Below are 21,605 nucleotides of genomic sequence, written 5' to 3'. Positions count from 1 at the left end.
TGTCATCCCTTTTGTCCATTAATCTTCAGGTCTTTTGTTTGAAAATTTTGAAAATTTCCTATGAAAATTACCCTTCTTATTGGCTTAGTTATATATCTATTAAGCAAAAAGCAAATTTGACACAAATGAATCTAATCTTTGAAAAGAAAAAAGAAAAAGATAATGCCTTAGACAGAAATTCTGTTTCTCCAATAAAAAAGCCCACTCTTCCCTTTAGTCATCACTAGACCTTGAGATGACCACATTTCTGTTTCCACCAGCAAAATCTTACATTGTGGCAAGGAAATTTTCTTAATTTTTAGGAGGTTTCATTTCATTTTGTTTTAGAACGAGGATGTTTAATGCTCTTTTTCCACATGTGTACATAAGCAGTAAAGTGAACAACACTCCAGACCCTAGGACTGGCATGTAGAGATACATCACATGAAATGCCAGCACCAATACCAACCAGCAAAAATACCAACAATCTCATGCTCAGAACCTCATTTCCTCAAGGAAAGAGAAGATCCATTCTGCTCTACTCTCTCAGTTCCAACGATGTATCCATGTTGTTCCCAGGGTGGTTCAGTCAGAATGGCAGGAAGAATTTGTTGTCATCATTATTGTTCTTTAGGCAAGTTTGATTTAAAGGAAATATGGTGTATAATACCTAAGGCCTTGTTGGCTCAAGCACAGGTAGTAGTTGTAATAAATGAATCATGTCCCAAGTGAGGAGGAGGAGAAACAGGTAAAAGGGGCCACCTTATCAACTGTGAAGGGGAAGGAAAGTCATGACACTCCCTTCCAAAATCAACAAATAGGACTGGAGGCCCATTTTTGCAATGAGGACCTCAACCCAAAATATTTAAACACTAGCCCTGCTTGATTCAAAATTAGTGCTTGTTATTTCTACTGATTTTAATATTTGTGGGTAACCTTTCATTAAAAATATTTATTTTTACCATAACTCCACAGGGAAGTAAAGTATTTAACACAGAAAACTGAGGTGTAGAGGTAAATCAAGATAATCAGTAATACAAAAGACTTAACCCTTAGGAAGTCAAGATTGGTTAGCACACAAAGTAAATGATTCATAAGACAATACCTTCAAATGTATAAAATAATATTTTCCATTAAGATGGCTACCAACCTTGTACACTACAAATGGAGTTCACTTGAGTGGTAGAATCCAACTCATCTAGTATAACTGGGCTAGTCAGTCCAGAGGTGTCAGCACTAGCAGCCACGTACAAAAAGGGCATTTGAAGCATGAGGACAGTTCGCTCAACACAAATAAGTCTACCTGCCAACAGAAACATTGAAGATTATTATAGCAATGAAGAAAAAGGTTAATTATTCATGCCAATGAAGACAATTACCTTTGCCAATTTCTTAAGAGTCATAAGAGAAAGCTCAGTCATGTGTCAGGTTTCTTCCAACAGACTGTCTTCAATAAAATGTGCATTGTGTTATGCATAAGCCCCAAGGCCTCTTGACAAGTATATTATAATAGGTTGAAAAAAAAACAGACCATGCAAACACTGGATCCAAACACAATTCAGGCAGGATTTTAGTTTGATCCCTGGAAAAACAGGCTGACTGATTCAAGCTTACACATTTACAATTTCTTAAACTCCACTTGTTTTCAACAATGTTCTCTGAGAAATAGCTTCAGGTAATCTGGATCTCCATATCAAGATGGCCAAAAGCAACCCACTTATAAGTGCCTAACTGGCATCTGTCACACATCTTGGATGAAGATTAAAGAGGGTGTGTTGCTTCTTCCAAGGTCACTAACTGTGACTTACAGCAGGCATATAGAAGGAGTCTCTGAGACTGTGTAACAGGCTCCTCCTTGGCCTGCTCAGAATGCGAGCCCTTGGTGGCACTAAGAACTTCCAATGGCTAGACTAGGAACTCAATGGCAGTAGGAGCAGTAGGAGTAGAATGCTAAATAATTGCAGCTCCTAATAGCAATCCAAAACTACAGTGGACAACATAGGAAAAAAAAAGTTAGAACAGTTAGGCCCTGACCAAGTAAGTGTTTATAACCGATAAAGGGTGGGAACATGTGTGCAAAGAAGTAATGCTCACTCACTCTATGTCAACCATTCCCTAAGTCACCACCATGTCAGAGAGTTCATAAAGAATGGCTATTATGACAACAGTCTCCATAATCTTAAACTGGAGATTTAACACCTCTACATCTAGGACCTGGAACTATCTGGAGGGCATGTAGTATCACTTCTTGACTGTAGTCTACTCATCTCTGAGCCAAGTTATTAACATTACCATTTTCTTGTAGGACATCTTTGAAGAAGATATGATGTGATGTTGCATCTGTGAGGGCTTCCATGACTTCAAGGTTGATTACACATGATGATGTCACACACACTGACACAGTCTTTGGGAGACCAGCATTTTCCAACTGCAGTGTGGCATCGGTCACTATCAGCCAAATTTCTCTTTGGTCTACAGGAAGATTACTTTTTAACTATGAATTCAAAATAGAGCAAAATCTTTTTAGCTTAAAAGATATGTTTGCATCCAGGACAAAATACAGTGATATGAGACTACTACTATTATTACTACCAGAGATAGAATCCCATTTTACCAAATTTTTTTTAAAACATCTAGTTCTTTGATAGGAGGCTACAAATAACTAATTGGCATCTGCCACATTGGGTACCAAAGACCCAAGAGAGGGTGATGATCCCTTGTCAGATTATGGCTGAAAGTCCATATTAATACTGACTTGCTGATATAGATCAGATGAACTTTATACACTGAGAAATCTGTTATTATACCAATCTTATTTTCTATTTATCTGAATATGAAAAACCTTTAACAAACACTGAAACAGCTAAAAATAATGGCTATACAATCTTGGCTAAATCATTTAACTTCTTTGGGCCTCAGTTTTCTTATGTTTCAAATAAGGCAGAGGCCTAGTTAGGGGTGGGGAACCTGTGGACTCAAAGCCACACATGGCCCTCTAGGCCCTCAAGTGCAGCCCTTTGACTGAACTAAACTTCACAGAACAAATTCCCTTGATAAAAAAATTTGTTCTGTAAAACTTAGATTCAGTCAGAATGATGCACCTGAAGACCTAGAAGGCCACATGTGACCTTGAGGCTGCAGGTTTCCCCATCCCAGTAGATGATTTCTAAAATTCTTAGTCCATGATTCTCATACTTGTATTTGAATGCCTGTCTAATTAAAGAAAAAAGGATAAATGTAGGCTTAATACCACAAGCATTCATTTATTCAACAGGTATTCACTAAGTGCCTTCTGTGGGCTGGTCAGTGTGGTAGGTTCCAGGGAGTGGGGTGCCAAAACAAAAAAACCCAAAATAGTCCCTGACCTCAAACAACTTATATTCTCTTTGGTTGAGGGTGAGAAGGAACCATTTCCATTGCACAAATGGAAAAACCAAGACTCAACTGAATTAAATGACTGGTTTTAGATCACTAGGAGATGAAGGCATAGAACTCAGACCTTCTGTTTCTTTTCTTATCACCTCATTTCATGGACCCTTCTCTATACTACCTGACTTAAGTGGTAATAAGTTAGTTGATCAACAAGCCAGCCATCTTCTAACCAGACTCACCAAAGGCCTTTCCTTAGTACTAGCAACCAGGCCCTGGAGGTTTTAACCCTCCCATCTCTGAAACTTCTGCCCTGAGGCCTTGCTCCCTAATCTCTGCCTTACCTGACCCACTATTTCAAGCTCACTTCAATTCTACTTCCTGGCCATCTGCTTGATAGCATCACCAGCAGACTTGCAGCCTAATTGGTTAAATACCCATACCAAAGAGCAGTCAATAACAACTGAGAAGAGGGAGCTGGCCTTGTGTTTTTTAATATCTTTATCAATAACTTGATAATGACAGAGATGGCATCTTCTTTAAAATTTGCAGAGGACACAAACAAAGAGGGATGAGCAACCATAGAACAATAAGTTCACAAAAGATTTTAACAAGTCAGAACACTGGGTGAAATTAACAAGGTGAAATTTAATAGGGATATATTTAATGTTTTATACTTAGATTCAAAGAAAAGTTCACAAAGAATCAGACATCAGAGAGGCATGGCTATAGAGTATTTAGCCTGAAAGACATCTGGGAGTTTGAGTAGGATATAACCATGAGAAGATTCAACACTGTGATATTCAAGAAAGTTGATACAACCTCATACTGCATTAAGAGAGAAAAGGATAGGGAAATTCCGTTCTAGATGCAATATTTTGAGAAAGATGCTGATAATCTGCAGAGCATCCAGAGAAGAAGAATCAAGATGGTGAAAGGCATTGAAATAATATCATATGAACTCACTAATTGAGAATATTTATCGTGGAGAAGAGTTGGGGGTAGGGTATACTAGCTGTCTTCAAGTATTTCAACGGATTATCTTAAAGAAAAAGCTTCTGCTTGACATCACAGGGCAGAACAAGGATCAAAGTGTGGAAGGTACAAAAGGGACAATTTTAAGATTGATGCATATAAAATGTCCCTAACAATTAGAGCTATCTAAAGCTGGAATGGGATCCCCCTGGCTAGAAGCTGTCAAGTAATGGATAGGAATGCTTTACCAGGGAATTTTGTTCATTCAGTTCAGGGAAGGATTTGATGGTTCCTTTGGTTCCTTCTCATACTGAAATTCTGGATGACCACAGTCAGAACTTTGGATCAGGACAATCTTTTTTAAATTTTTTTTATGTTTATTTATTTTTAGTTTTCAACATTCTTTTTCCACAAAATTTTTAGTTCCAAATTTTCTCCCCATCTTTCCCCTACTCCCACCCCAAAACACTGTGCATTCTGATTATCCCTTCCCTCAATCTGCCCTCCCTTCTATCACACCCCTCCCTTCCCTTATCCCCATCTTCTCTCTTTTCTTGTAGGACAAGATATATTTCTATACCCCATTACCTGTGATTAGAACAATCTTAAGTGACTGGTAAGAAGATGAGGAGTCAGCAGAGGATGCTGAGGAATAATCAATGGTAGGTAGATTGGGAAGCATAAGGTCTTAGAAGCGAAAGAGGAGAGAGCACCTATAAATTCAGGGTGCACAATGGATCGGACAAAGTAGAGTTTCTATATCCTTACTCATCCTTTCCGTCCTTTTCTCTGAGAAAGAAGCAGCATTTCTCCTTCTTAAGGGTGACAGCTCTCCTTAGGTCTTCAATACCTTTCCCTTGTTTCTCCTTCAGAAGTCTGTCCCATTTTTCTTTTTCAATTTTAATTTCTATTTATTGGTTCCTTCCCTGCTGTCTATAAACATGCTTTGCTCTACCTCATCCTTAAAACTTTGTTACTCCCTTTCAATCTAATTTCCAGTCTTATCCATTTATTTCCATGGATAGAAACTGCTTTCTCCATGGTTATCAATGATTGCTTTATAGGGGATGTTAATAACATGAATGGCATCCTCCCCAATGATTCTGAAGCTTCTGACACTTGGCCTTGATAGTCTCTTTCTCCTCTATCAGTTTCTATGACATTTTTCCTTTCTGGTTCTCCATTTTGCAAATATGACCACTTCTTCTTAGTCTCCTTTGCTGGATTTCCCATTTTTAAAAAGGGTCTGTCCTGTGCCCTATTCTCTTCCCACCTTCCATTCGTTTCCTGGGTGATGATGGCATCTATTCCTGTGGGTTCAAGCATCATATCTACACAGAGGGCTACTGCATTTCTCTTTCTTTCTCCAGCCCTAATCTCTCTTCTGAACTCCAATGCCTCATTGTCCACTGCATGCTGGACAACCCTACTTGGATGCTGCACAGGCATCTCAAAATCAGTAGGCCAATATAAAACTTAAAATTCCTACTCTACCTGACCCTCCTTCAAATCTCCTAGCCATATAACCTTAGCAGTTAGTAGGTGCTTAATAAATATTTATTGAGTCATTCTTGAATATTCTCTCTTCCATGTCCCACAAATTCAATCTGTTGTAAGATTTTTGTCATTTCTGCCTCCCGATAGCTTTCATGTCTGTTCCTTCTTTCCAATCACATGGTTACTACTTTAATTTAGGTACTCATCCCCTACAACTTGGACTACAATAAGAGTCTATTAACTGTTCTTCCTGCATCTGGTCTCTCCCTCCAATTAGGCAATCAACAAGCATTCATTAAGCACTTAATATGTGCCAGGCACTAAACTAAGCTCAGGGGATACAAAGATGAAAGACAGTCTCTCCCCTTGAGGACTTTATAGTCTACTAAGGAGGAATAAAATGTTTTACAGATGATAAGATATAGGATGTATATAAAATATGCAGTGATTTGGTGAGGACTCTAACAACTGGAGTAGCAAAGGTAGAAAAGGCCTGACAACATACTCAGCATCATAACGTGGAATAGTACCTAATCAATAAAGTACAAGAAAGTGTTCTTAAAAATGGGTGAGTGGCCTTCATCCACAGGGCAGCTCTTTATCCAATAGGAGACTCTAATTGACCCAACCCATAGTTGCCAATGTCCTTGAGAGTGCTTTTACTCCTGTTCTGAATGAACAGTATGGTTTAGCCACAAAGAGAGTGGAACAGCTTCTGGATTTAGACCAGAAGCTGAATTATTAAGGCCAACACAACTGAGGTCCTGTGGGCAATGGTTGTAGACTTTACAAAATAACCACCACTGGACTCTTCTTTCATGTTGTTTCTTTTCTGTTGACTTCTTGTTTTCTGTAATTAGTACCTTCTCACAATATGAGTGGTATCTTGTTTAGATCTCTTAGTGAAAGCTACACTTGACTTGAGACCTGAGGGAAACTAAGGGTTCTTAGAGGCAGATGTGAGTATTCCTGCTTTTTAGGCATGGTGGCATAGTGGATAGAGTACCAGGCCTGGAGTCAGGAAGACTCCCTGAGATGAGTCAAATCCAGCCACTTCCTAGCTGTGTGAACCTGGGCAAGTCACTTTACCCTGTTTGCCTCAGTTTCCTCACCTGTAAAATGAAATGGAGAGGGAAATGACAAACCCGTAGAGTATCTTTGCCAAGAAAACCTCAAATGAAGAATCAGTCATGACCAAAAATGACTGAATAACAAGAGGCATGGGAGACACACTGTACAACACTATAGATGAAATGCTGTGTACAAGAAAGACAGTTGGGCTGGCATGCAGAGGGTAAATAATGTAGAATCATTTTGGAAAAACAGTCTGGAGCCAGATTTTAAAACATTTTACAGAAGAAACAGAGGAGTTAATATTTTATCCTAAAGACAACAGGGAACTACGGGTGCCTCTTGATCAGATCTCCAAGAGGTTGCATTTTGGAAATATCAATTTGGTAGCTGTAAAGAGGATGGTTGGGAGAGGGGTGAGCCTGGAGGCAAGGCAAATGAAACAAGAGACAAGGAATTGGAAACAAGATGTTTATAGATTGGGGAATGGCTAAAACTGTGGAATCTGAATGGAATAGGATGTTACTATGCTATTACTAAGAAACAATGTGTGTGATGCATACAGAGAAAGATTTACAGGAAGTGATGCAGGGTGAAGTAAGTGGAGCAAAGAAAACAATATCAATTTACAACAATGTAAATGTTAAGAACAACCACACGCCAAAAAAATTAAAACTGAATATAATATAATTATAAAGAACAAGCAGGACTCAAATGAAAAAATATGAGAAGATGCCCTCCACCCACCCTTTTGTAGAAGAAGGAGGTCCACAGGTGCTACACTCTGTGGATGTTTTTGAATCTTTTCAATTTTATGTTATTGTTCAATTTAATTTATTTTTAATTATTATTTTCAGTTTCCTTCTCTAAAAAATACTATTTGTTATATGAGATGGATTCCCAGGGAAGGGAAGAGGAAGTGATATTTAATAGAGGAAGTAGAAGACACCAATAAAAAATTCCTTAGCCTGGCATTTAAGACCCTTTGTAACCTGGATGCTACCAACCTTTTCGCATTGATTTTCATACTATTGCCCTTCATGAACTATGCATTCCAGGCAGACAGGACAACCAGTTATTCACTGAACTTGACACTCTAGGCCTTACCCTGGGCATTTCTGTAGGCCAACTCCTCTACCTGAAATTCATTTCCTTCTCATCTCTACCCCAGGAATCCTAGTTTTCAACTAGTAACAACTCAGTGTTACTTATCCTGTGAAGCCTGCCTCATTTGTGTCTCTGCTTTACTCATTCCTCTACCCTGACCTACCACAAAATGTAAAATCTGTCAGAGCAGGGAATACTTTGTGAGTCCAAGCTTCTAACATAAAGTTTTATAAGGAAAAAGCCCTTAAATATTTGTTGAATTGAATTGAATCGAAGAATATAGGATTGGACAAGGGCCACTGGATTTGGGGATGTGGAGGGGACCTTTGAGAGAGCAGTTTCAGTCTAGGAGTGCCTGCAAAGGGTTAAGGAAAGAATGACTAGTGAAGTAGTAGATCAAGCATTTATTAAGTGCTTACTAGGTACCATACCCTGTGTTAAAGTATTAGGGCTACAAATGTAAGCAAACTAGATGGTCTCTGACCTCAACAAGTTTATATTCTGTGTGGGAACAGAACACATAAAGGTGTGCTGAAAACTGAGGTTTCAAGGGGATGCTTTGTGGCTTGCTGTGGAGAAGGCAAGAAAGGGGTATGGAGGTCTGTTTCCAGGCAAAATAAGGTGAAGGCTTATGTATCAGACAGCCATATCCTAGGGCTACTTCCATTGGGATAGGGAAGATGATAGGAGCAAATGTGACATAGTATGGAGATGGAGGGAAGTAGAGTCACTTGGTGTAGATAGCTTTTTCAAGAAGTCCAGTAAGAAAGGGGAGAAGAAATATAAGAACAGTAGCTGGATAGGATAAGGTTGGGGTTTTCTTGTTGTTCTTTTTTGTTTTGTTTTAATAACAGGAAAATCCTGAGACTTCTGAGCTTATAGAGCTCTTCAGGGAAAGGCTGGATAACCATTAACTGAGGATGTAGAGGGCTTTCTCACTCACATACTAGTTGGGCTTAATGGCCCCTGGGGTTCCTTCCAGCTATGGAATTATGCGATTTTTAGCATGTTTTCAGGCAGAAGAGAAGAAACCAGTGGGGAGAGATTAAAGGTGAATGATAGAGAATAGATAATTTCAGAAGCAAGGCCCTGATGGCAATAGAAAGAGATGGGATCCAGGACAGAGGCTGAAGGATAGGCCTTTGCAAGGTATAGAAATAACTTTCTATGTTTAAGACAGAAGAAACTAGAACATGAGAGATAATGATAATAAATTTTGAGAAGCAGAAAAAGGGAACTGATGATTAATTAATTTTCTAGAGGGCTGAAAAAAAAATCCAAATTTTCCTTTAGAGTTTTGAGGATGCAGACATTTTTTGAGCAGACGTATTATTTCTGATTGTTACTTTGTCTTCTTCACTTTTTCCTCTTCTTATCTTCTAACTATGGCTCATCTCTGGTCATAAGAAAGAAGATAAAATGTCTTCTGTGTAAAACAGCACATGTATTACAGTAAAAAGTCAACAAACTAGAAGAGGATAAGGGCAATGTGGTAAGACCCTTTTATGTTGCTGTTAAATAACTAGAAAGGTATTTTAAAAAATTTTATACTCATTGGTGAAAATACTTATAAGGTAAATTATTCCATTTTACTCTTACTAATTAGACTGAAATGAATATAAAGTAAACTTTTCTTTAACATGCTGGGATCTTCAAGGACATGGTTTAATCATACCTAAAGTACGTTATTACTGTGGTTGCTTATTTAAATACATACCTAATTCCAGCTCACTCCAAAAAATCAGAGTTGGATTTGACCTCAAAGGTTTTTTAGTTTATATCTTTCTTGAAAAAGTGGGGTGGGGGGGTGGTGGAGGCAAGATGGCAGAGTAAAAGCATGGACTTGCTGGAGCTCTCCCCACAAACCCAGCCAAATACCTGTAAAAAGTGACTCTAAACAAATTCTGGAGCTGCAGAAGCCATAGAATGATGGAGTGAAGCAAATCTCTAGCCCAACATAGGCTGGAAGGTGGACAGGAAGCATCTATTGCTCTGGGCTGGGAGTACAGCACAGTCTAGAGTGGGCCATGCCCTGTATAGATGGGACCTGAGCAGGCCTCGGCACTGAATCTCTGGGACCTGTGGTGGTTTCTAGACTTTATGACTCCAAAATGCCAAGGAAAAATTGGAAGATTAGTTGAAAAAACCTGTCAGACCTGTGTGAGAGAGTACAGTGGTCCGGTCCTAGCCTCAGGGAGGTGGAGGGGGCAGAGGAGCCCTTGGTAGACGCAGAAGCAGTAAGGGCAGCAGCAGCAACTGGTTCTGGAGCTATAGGCCCACAGATTGTGGGGGGGATTGAGTGGCTAACTGTACTACCCCTTTCCTCCTCCACTGGAAACAGAGAATTACCTTGACAAAGAGCTCACAAGTCAAGTAAATGGCTAGGGAAATGAGCACAAACAGGGAAAAAAATCAGACTACAAAATCTTACTTTGGTGACAAGGAAGGACTCAACAAAATCAAAGTTCCTATATCCAAAGCCTCCAAGAAAAATATGAATTGGTCTCAGGCCATGGAAGAGTTCAAAAAAAGATTTTGAAAATCAAATAAGAGAAGCAGAGCAAAAACTGGGAGGAGAAATGAGAGTGATGCAAGAAAATCAAGAAAACTGAGTCAACTGCTTGCTAAAGGGGACCCAAAAAAATGCTGAAGAAAATAACATCCTAAAAAATAGATTAACCCAAATGGCAAAAGAGATCGAAAAAGTCAATGAGGAGAAGAATGCCTTAAAAAGCAGAACTGGCCAGATGGAAAAGGAGGTCTAAGAGCTCACTGAAGAAAATAATTCTTTAAAAAGTGTAACGGAGCAGATGGAAGTTGATGACTTGATGAAAAATCAAAAAATTATAACATTAACCAAAAGAATGAAGAAATAGAAGAAAATGTGAAATATCTCATTGGAAAAATAACTGACCTGGAAAAGAGATCTAGGAGAGATAATTTAAAAATTATTGACCTACCTGAAAGCCATAATCAAAAAAAGAGCCTAGACATCAACTTTCAAGAAATTATCAAGGAAAACTGCCCTGATATTCTAAAACCAGAAGGTGAAATAGATATTGAAAGAATCCACTGATTGCCTCCCAAAAGAGATCCAAAAAAGGAAAACTCCTAGGAATACTGTAGTCAAATTCCAGAGCTCCCAGGTCAAGGAGAAAATATTACAAGTAGCCAGAAAGAAATAATTTGAGTATTGTGGAAACACAATCAGGATAACACATGATCTAGCAGCTCCTACATTAAGAGATGGAAGGGCTTGCGATGTGATATTCAGAACGTCAGAGGAGCGAGGATTAAAACCCAGAACCACCTATCCAGCAAAAGTGAGTATAATATGTCAGGGGGAAAAATGGTCATTCAATGAAATAAAGGACTTTCAAGCATTCTTGATCAAAAGACCAGAGCTAAAAAGAAAATTTGACTTTCAAACACAAGAATGAAGAGAAGCATGAAAAGGTAAACAGCAAAGAGAAGTCATAAGGGACTTATAAAAGTTGAACTGTTTACATTCCCACATGGAAAGACAATATTAGTAACTCTTGAAACTATTCAGTATCTGGGTACTGGGTGGGATTACACACACACACACATGCACACGCACACACACATAGAGACAGAGTGAGCAGAGTGAATTGAATAGGATGGGATCATATCTTAAAAAAAAAATGAAATCAAGCAGTGAGAGAGAAATATATGGGAGGAGAAAGGGAGAAATGGAATGGGGCAAATTATCTCTCATAAAAGAGGCAAGCAACAGACTTTTTTAGTTTGGGGAAAAAGAGGGGAGGTGAGAGAAAAACATGAAGTTTACTCTCATCACATTTCACTAAAGGAAGGAATAAAATGCACACTCATTTTGGTATGAAAACCTATCTTACAATACAGGAAAGTGGGGGATAAGGGGATAAACAGGGTGGGGGGGACTATGGAAGGGGGGGCATGGGGAGGAGGGTGCAATTTGAGGTTGACACTCATGGGGAGGGACAGGATCAAAAGAGAGAATAGAAGTAATTGGGGGCAGGATAGGATGGAGGGAAATATAGTTAGTCTTATACAACACGACTATTATGGAAGTCATTTGCAAAACTACAAAGATTTGGCCTATATTGAATTGCTTGCCTTCCAAAGGGAGGAGGTGGGGAGGGAGGGAGGAAAAGAAGTTGGAACTCAAAGTTTTAGGAACAACTGTCAAGTACTGTTCTTGCCGCTAGGAAATAAGAAATACAGGTAAAGGGGTATAGAAAGTTATTTGGCCCAACAGGACAGAGGAGAGGATGGAGACAAGGGCAGAGAGGAATGATGGAGGAGAGAGCAGATTGGTGATGGGGGCAATTGGAATGCTTGGTGTTTTGGGGTGGGGGGAGGGGACAAGGGGGGAGAAAATTTGGAGCCCCAAATTCTGTGAAAATGAATGTTAAAAGTTAAATAAATAAATAAATTAAAAGAAAAATAAAGTTGAACTGTTTACATTCCTACATGGAAAGATAATATTTATAACTCTTGAGACTTTTTTCAGTATTAGCATAGTTGGAGGGATTTTATATATATAGACAGAGGGCACAGGGTAAGTTGAATATGAAGGGATGATATCTAAAAAAATAAACTTAAGGGGTGAGAGAGGAACATATTGGGAGAAGGAGAAAAGGAGAAATAGAATGGGGTAAATTATCTCTCACATAAAAGAGGCAAGAAAGTTTTTTCAATGGAAGGGAAGAATGGGGGAGGTGAGAGGGAAAGAGGGAACGTTACTCTCATCGGATTTGGTTTAAAGAGGGAATAACACACACACTCAATTTGGTATGAAAATCTGTCTTATCCTACAGGAAAGTAGAGGGGAAGGGGACAAGCTGGAGGATGGGGGAGATGATAGAAGGGAGGGCAAATGGGAGAAGGGGGTAACTAGAAGTAAACGCTTTTGAGGAGGGACAGGGTCAAAACAGAGAACATAATAAATGGGGGGGCAAGATAGGGTGGAGGGAAATATAGTTAGTCTTTCACAATATGACTGATATGGAAGTGTTTTGCATGACTACATATGCATAACCTATATCGAATTGCTTGTCTTCTCAATGGGGATGGGTGGGGAGGGAGGAAGGGAGAGAAGTTGGAACTCAAAGTTTTAAAAATGAATGTTAAAAATTGTTTTTACATGCAACTGGGGAAATAAGACATACAGGCAATGGAGTATGGAAATCTATCTTGCCCTACAAGAAAATAGAGGGGAAGAGGATAAGAGAAGGGAGGGGTGTGATAGAAGGGAGGGCAGATTGGGGGAAGGGGTAATCAGAACGCATACTCTCTTGGGGTGGGTGGAGGGGAGAGAAGGGGAGAAAATTTGGAACTCAAAATCATGTGGAAGTGAATATTGAAAATGAAAAATAAATAATAAAAATGTGGGGTAAAGGGAAACATTTTTCTAATTGAGGTTTCTAGTTAGGTGGGTTTTGATTAATTGGAGTTGCAATCAAAGTATTATCAACTCTTATTTATTCACACCCATTGGGAGTCATACCCTACTGCTAGGCTACCTACACCACCCTGTCATCAAGTTGCTAGGCTATGGCCCCATTTTTCTTGGCATGAAAACTTAGGAGAGAAGGTAGAAGCAGAGACCTCTGATTGCAGCTCCCCAGATTGCCTTTCACCTAACTGACCAGACTTCATTTCATTTTGTTACCTTCAACAACTCTTCCCTCTATGGGAAAAGATAATCCAAAATTGACCTCAGGGCCAACAAGTGACACGTACTTCTTTATTCTGGTAGCTTCAGCTGGAGCCCACAGGGACAGAGTGGGAGGACAAGAAGAAACCTGGTGTAGGAGGGCAGGCATAAATACTGGTCATGCTATTATTGCCACATACTCTTTTAGCATATAGCATCTTACCTATATTGCTAAGGGCAAATTCAGAATGAATAATTGCATAGTCACTGCCATTTTGACCTAAAATACTTTTTAGAATTATTTGAATGTATTGGATGCTAAATATATGTTATCTTCAAAACACAACATATTTTAAAAATTAGCATGGAGACAGAGAAGGAAAAAAAACAATCTAAACTCCTTTCTAAATAATAGTTTCAGCCTCCTTTGCTATCAAACATATCATCACTACTAGGAGGCAAAACCCAAAGAATTGGGTTAAGACATTATTAGGGAGGTGATAGTGGAGGCAACTAGGTAGGCTCGGAGTCAGGTGGAACTGAGCTCAAATCTGACCTCAAACACTCACTAGTTGTGTGATCCTGGGCAAGTCTGTTTGCCTTAATCCATCGGAGAAGGAAATGGTGAACCATTCCAGTATGCTTGCCAAGAAAAACCTATATAGTGTCATGAAGAATCGAATGTGACTAAATGACTCAACAAAAATAGTCCTATTGAAATCATTCCTGCTCAATTACAAATGGAATATTGTATTTAGATCTTGATGCCACATTTTAAGAACATTACGAACACCTGAAGAGTTCCCAGAAATTGCTGATGACAATAATTACCACTTAAACAGCACTTTAAAAGGCACTTTTAGCAGTTTATGAAACACTTTACATGTTAACTCATTTAATCCTCAGAACAACCCTGTGTGGTATGTGTTATTTTTATCCCCATTTTACAGATGAGGAAATAGTGGCCAAGAGGTTAAGTGACTCTCTTATCTTTTTTAAAAAACATTAATCAATCCATTAATTTTTAGTTTTCAACACTCACTTCCATAAGATTTTGAATTCTAAATCTTCTTCCCCTCCTTCCCATTCCCCCCCCGATGGTGTTCATTCTGATACAGACTACACATACATATTCATATTAAACATATTTTCACATTAGTCATGTTGTAAAGAAGAAGTAAAACCAACCGGAGAAACCATGAGAAAAAAGAAACAAACAAAAAAAGAGAGCAAATAGCATGCTTTGATCTGCACTCAGATGGCACAGTTCTTTTTCTGGATGTGGATGGTATTTTCCATCATGAGTCGGTTAAGTTACTTTCACACTGATACATAGCTGGGTCATAATAAGGGTTGAGGCAATAAGAGAACTCAGTAGAGGACCTGTAGTTCACGCTATATGGGAATTAGCTGAAGAAACTGGAGAAGACCTAGGTGGGATATGCTAGCCATCTTCAAGAATTTGGATGCTGATCATGAAGAAAAGACTGGCTCTGCTTGGCTCTAGATAGCAAAGTAGGGATAATGGGTAGAAGTTAACAGTTGCAAATTAGAACTGACATAAGGAAAACTTCCTAAAATTAGAGCTATCCCAAAGTGGAGCAGGCTACTCTGGAAGATAATGGGTTCCAGTTCATTGGAAGTCTTTAAATCAAAGGCTTCATGACAAATCTAGGTATGGATTGGACTCAAAGCTCTTTGTGTTACCTTCTCACTCTAACATTCTGTGATCTTGTTAATTGGATAAGTTAAATTTTTAAGGCTAATGTGCATTTTTCTCAAGAGTAAAAATATCATACATAATTTTAAAAGGGGATATTTTCCTTTTTGGTGAACAAATAACATGAAGAAATCTCAGAATGATTCATTTGCTTAAGAAGAATTATATGATTCATAAAATTATACTGACAGAAATAAATGTACCTATCTCCAGATAATGCAAGTCCTCTGGAAATTCAGAAAAGGAAGGAAAAGAAAAACGCTCCAGAAAATAACAACACAGTGTCATTTACAGTACATCGTTCACATCTGAAATTTAAACATTTGATTGAGCTAGAAAATTAAAAATATTCTTACAATTATAAATAGAGCATTTTGTTCTACTAGGAAAAGAACCTTGAATCTTCAATTGTTACCACTGATATTTTGACTTCTAACATTTTTTAAACTACAAATGAACATAAAGTTAAGTTCTCTGTAAATGTGATTTTTAAAAATAATATTTTATTTTTATCCCCCATTACATGTAAAACAATTTTTAACATTCATTCTAAATGTAATTTTGATAAAACAAATACATAAACAAAAGCTGGCAAAGTCTGTCAACAAATAGTTATCAGATAATTACTAAGTATTGCTAAGTCCATGAAAAGGTCCTGGCACTATTTTGGGAACTTTGAAGAATACAGAGAAGTAGCTACCATTAAGACATCTTAAACTAGTGTCTAAAAACTGAATTTATTACCTTTACTCCCTAAACCCTCTCCTTTTCTATACTTCCTTACTTCTGTTGAAGCGATCATCATCTTTCTACTGTTTCAGGTTCATAACCTTGGTATTATCCTGGACTGCTCACTGAACTGTACTACACATATCCAACTGGTTACCAAATCTTGCCATTTTTACCCTCACAATATATATTCCTCTCTCACCCCTTAATTTTATTTATTTAGATATCATCCCTTCCTATTCAACTCACCCTGTGCCCTTTGTCTATATATATTTATGTGTATAATCCCTCCAATGACCCAAATACTGAGAAACGTTTCAAGAGTTACAAATATTATCTTTCCATGTAGGAATGTAAACAGTTCAGCTTTAGTAAGTCCCTTATGATTTCTTTCCTGTTTACCTTTTCATGCTTCTCTTGATTCTTGTGTTTGAAAGTCAAATTTTCTCTTCAGTTCTGGCCTTTTCATCATGAATACTTGAAAGTCCTCTATATCACTGAATGACCATTTATTCCCTTGAAGTATTATACTCAGTTTTACTGGGTAGGTGATTCTTGGTTTTAAACCCAGTTCCTTTGACTTCTGGAATATCCTATTCCAAGCCCTTCCATCCCTTAATGTTGAAGCTGCTAGATCCTGTGCTATCCTGATTGTATTTTCACACTTGTTTCTTTCTGGATGCTTGCAATATTTTCTTCTTGACCTGGGAACTCTGGAACTTGGCTACAATATTCCTAGGAGTTTTTCTTTTCAGATCACTTTCAGGAAGTGATCAGTAAATTTTTTCAATATTTATTTTACCCTCTGGTTCCAGAATATCAGGGCAGTTTTCCTTGCTAATTTCATGAAAGATGATGTTTAGGCTTTTTTGATCACGGCTTTCAGGTAGTCCCATAATATTTAAAATGTCTCTCCTGAATCTATTTTCCAGATCTGTTGTCTTTGGCATTTGTGAGTTAAGGAATCTGGGATCCACAGCTGCTGTGGGTGGTGTGGCGCCATGAAGCCCACTCCATTCCTGTCTTTGCCATGGCGTGGCCCATGCTGGGCTGTGCTGTGTTCCTCAATCTTACCCCTCTTTCCACTCACACAGTTACCACTTCAGTTTAAGGCTTCATCACCTCCCACGTACATACTGAAAAAGTCTCCGAATCGGTCTTCTTCCCTCAAATTTCCCACCACTCTACTTCATCCTATATAAGGCTGCCAAAGTCTTTTTCCTTAAGCATAGACTCCCCTACTCAACAAATTTCAGTAGTTCCCTGTTGCCTCTAGAATAAAATGTAAATTCCTCTGTTTAGCTTTTAAAACCCTATATAACCCAGACACAATCTGTTCTTCTAGCCTTATTGGGCCTTGTCTCCCTGGGCATCCATGGGCATCTCCTATGTCTGCAATACACTCATTCTCTGTGCCCCATGGGGTCCATTCTCTTCCTTTAAAATGCATCTTTTTCAAGCAAACTATTGTCTAACTCTTTTCTATTTTGTATTTGAGAAGTTGATTTTTTGAACCCAAGTGTAAGACTGATTCAGTTCAATGCTCTAGCCTGTCAAGATTATTTTAGATCCTGGCTCTTTCCTCTACTATACTCTCCCTCCCTTCTGTCAATTGAAAATTTGATAAGCAAGCCATCTACATCCTTATTCAAATAACTGATAAAAATGTTAAATAGCACCATAGCACCTTTTGCCAAGTTGACATTGAAACTTTAATAACTACTTTTTGAGCCACTACTTGACCTTTCATATTATTACCAGCAACGGCTCAGAAAGCACACATACAATCTAGCAGTCCTTTTAGTACACAAACGCACAGTTTGTCTGTGTTGAAGAATCTGAATTCATCAAGGACAGCTAGGTGCTTCCATTTTGGTTTTTATTATTTTAAGAATAAAGGTCATTTTTCTTGGCATAAAGGAAAAAAAAACAAGTAAGATAAGAATGAATGAGCTTTGCCTTTTCTCTGTTGTCAATTATCACTCTCCCATCCATCCCAATTATCACTCCAAACTATTTTCTAATCCTTTTTTTTTCTAACATAGCTCTACTGACATGCTTCAACTTTTAGTTATTTTAGTGCTCCTATTTTGTTTCCACTCATTTAGCATTCTTAACTAAGCTTGGCTTTTCTCTCTTCTAGCTCTATTTTTACTTAAACTTGAAAGTTCCCATCATTTCTACCCCTGGTAATCAGTTAGTGACTAACCCTTTTAGTAAGAATCTGATCCAGAACAGAATTTCTCCCAAGATGCTTTCTCTACCTTTTGATAAGTGAACTATTAAGGTAAATTGAAAGGTTGTCAGTTGCAATGGGTTTGGTAGAATACTACCAAAGAATGAAAGGGATGGTTTTTGAGAAACTTGGGAAGACATATAAACTGAGCACAGAATGAACTGAGTGGCAATAGGAGAACAATTTATACAACAACAATGTAAAGACAATTAACTTCAAAGGGCTTAAAAACCTTGAATGATTCAATGACTTTCTGATTCCAGAGGACGAATGAGGAAGTACTCTACACTCTCCTGACAGAGAGGTGACTGACTCAAGATAAAGAATGACATGTATAGGGGGAATGAGGGGGAGGGAAGGAAAAAAAATCTAAGTTATAAGGTAGTGATTGTGGAACAATGAAAACAAAAAAAAAAAGATTGAGATGTACATTCTGGACATGGCTGATGTGGCAATCTGTTTTTCTTGACTATGCAAATTTGTTAAAGTATTTTATTTTTATTTTTGCTCCAATGGTGGTGGGGAGGAGAGTGAGGTAGAGAAAACAATTGCTTGTTAATTGAAAAATTTTAAATTATTTGATTGTAGTTTTACAAATATGATCATGAGGCTTAAAACTGAAAGGGAAAGGAAAGCCCTCCAGAAGGGAAGGGAAGCTGCAGCTGAACACCCTCTATTCTATTTAGACCTTAATAGATTAGACTAACATAACATATCTAATAAGTTGGTATTCAATGAAGATAAACTTAAAATATTAATATTTGGATTCAGAAAATCAATTAAGGACAGCATGGGAAATCATGGTAAGACTACAAATCATCTAAAAAAAATCTTGGGTCTTTCAGTGGATTACAAACTCAATATGAATCAGCAGTGTAACATATTAGCAAAAAATTGAATTCACTCTTAAACTGTTTTAAGAGAAGCATAGTATATAGGTAAGTGTTCTTTGTTATGGTGAGGCCACACTTGGAGTACATGTTATATCTGGTTTTACATGTCACATTTTGGGAGGGCCATTCCAGCCAAACATTGTTTTCAGTAGAAGGTGACTAGGATGATCCATTAATCAATTTCTTAAGTGAATATTCTTTTTTCAGTTTATAGGACTATTTTAGGTGATATTTTTGATGGTGTTGATCATTAAAACCCACCTATTTTTATAATGAATATCTGTATTTCTGAAGAAAAGGTAAAATCCTGTTAGAAGATTGACTTAAAGGCCTGAAGATATGTAGCTTAGAGATGTCAGATTTAGGAGAGATGTGATAGGACTCAGCTCAAATGCCACCTACCCAAAGCCAATTCCTATAATTATTAGCACTCTCTCTATCATCAAATGACCTTGTATTTATTTATAAATCAATAAAATGTAAGCTTCTTGAGGGCAAGAGCCTCTTGCCATGTTCATCTTTGTACCTTTGGTGTCTTTGCTCATAATTTATGCCTAATAAATGATTATTAAATGAAAGAATCATTGCGGAAGAGGCACTAGACTGGTTGGTTGGGGGCAGAATAATGAGTAAAGGGTAGAAATTGTAGAGAAGTAGATTCAGGATGAATCATGAAGTAAAAGGTCCTATACATGAGCACTTCCAAGCAACAGACTGGGAGCAGTAAGGAGGTAGCAGTTTCCCCCTCCTTGGAAAGCTTCTTCTTCTGCACCATGATTTGTCCAGAGGATACTACAGAGGGTATTCCTATTCAGGCATGGCCTAGGTAACCTCTAAGGTTCCACCCAATTCCATAGCTGCTTCTGTGATGTTTACAGGTAGCAAATCATTTCAATTTAGCAAATTCTGTTTAATAAGCTCTGGCTATGCCAAATGTTAGGAGAGGGCCTAATGCCAACATCCTGTTTGTTTAGGTTTGTTGTTGGGATGAAACAGTCAGAATAGTTAACAAAAGAGGTTTAACTTTGCCCTGGTAGCAAGGCTAGGCAGCTAACATATGAAGATAAAAGAAGCACTTAGCTTTTCAAAGAAGTAAGGCCCCACCCCCTTCCCCCAAAATGTAAATTAGTAGGGCAGGATAGGAGAGCTTATGGTCCTCAGTGATCCTCTCAGAGCAGCCCAGACTCTACAAGGGTGGGACTTCTTATATCTTTAGGTAACCAGAAGATTGCCTCATTGAGGGAGGCAGGGTCACAATTCAGCCCCAGAGACAAATTTTGTTGCCTTTTAGGGAAAACTAGAACCTATTTCAGGGAAAAGGGGAACCCTGGTCCTATCACATATATTATGCCAAGCATTGTGTTAGGCACTCTTCTCATGTAACATATAAGAACAGAATCAGTCCAAAAGAAAAAAAAAGAAAAGAAAGAAAAGGAAAGCAAGCATTTGCACAGTGACCAAAAATCACTGTTATCAAAAGAAGAATGTTAATCAGAAGTACTAGTAAAGTTATCATGTCAACTTGTTCTGAACATAGAGGCCACAGAAGACAACAACAGGAGGATCTGGTTACAATTGAGCACAGTAAACAGCACAGATGGAATTTATTTTCCTTGTAAAATAGAATTCTTAATCCAAATAACAACAATGAAAAAATTAGAAATACCAGGCTTCTCTCTTTAGCTCCTGATAAGATTATGCTTTCAAAAGGTCTGGGAAGAGAAGGCATTTATTTCCTCTATCAAGCAAAAAAATTAAATGATTGTCTAGAGCTTGTTTTCCTGATGTTAATCAATGAGTTTGTTCAGTCCAGAGCCTCCAGATAACACATTCCATTCAGTCATTTTTGAGCCATGAAAGATTTTGTGACCCTTCCTGTAGTTTTCTTGGCAAAGACACTGGAGTGGTTTGCTGATTTCTTCTCCAGCTCATTTTACAGATGAGAAAACTGAGGCAAACAAGAGTTAAGTAACTTGCCTAGGGTCACACAACTAGTGTCTGAGGCCAGATTTGAACTCAGGAAGATATGCCTTCCTGGCTCCAGGCCTGGAACTCTATCTACTGCACTACCCATTATCTACGTCCCCTCCTTATAACATACAGAAGGTGAAAAAACAATCTTTCTGACAAAGGACAGACAAGTTTCAACTTATGACATTTTATGTAGAGAGAGTGTAGATCCCATGCAGGCAACAGCCATCATGCATGTTTTTACAATAATAATTAAAACAACAAAGAGCTTACATTTAGATGGCTCTTTAGAGCTGCAGTTTGCAAATGTCCATTTCATAGAGGAGGAAACGGATACGTAGGAAGACAATGCTACCTGTTCAAAGTTATAGAACTAGGACCTGAATCCAGATCTTT

At 38.2% G+C, this 21,605-nt stretch overlaps 1 protein-coding gene across 6 annotated transcripts in view; it reads right to left on the bottom strand.

Moving 5' to 3' along the window:
- SPIDR (scaffold protein involved in DNA repair) overlaps nt 1–21,605 on the bottom strand; it is a 571,461-nt gene that overhangs the window by 37,538 nt on the left and 512,318 nt on the right. For all 6 annotated transcript variants that reach the window (XM_072604554.1, XM_072604549.1, XM_072604553.1 and 3 more), the window contains 2 exons: nt 2,272–2,473; nt 1,130–1,282 (listed from right to left, as the gene is read on the bottom strand). In XM_072604554.1, coding sequence (XP_072460655.1) covers nt 1,130–1,282; nt 2,272–2,473 — 355 coding nt within the window. The remainder of the gene's footprint in view (nt 1–1,129; nt 1,283–2,271; nt 2,474–21,605) is intronic.

Source organism: Notamacropus eugenii, chromosome 4 (genome assembly GCF_028372415.1).
Source record: "Notamacropus eugenii isolate mMacEug1 chromosome 4, mMacEug1.pri_v2, whole genome shotgun sequence".
Taxonomy (NCBI): Eukaryota; Metazoa; Chordata; class Mammalia; order Diprotodontia; family Macropodidae; genus Notamacropus; species Notamacropus eugenii.
Note: the sequence above shows the minus strand (reverse complement) of the source record. Positions and strands in the feature narration are given on the sequence as shown.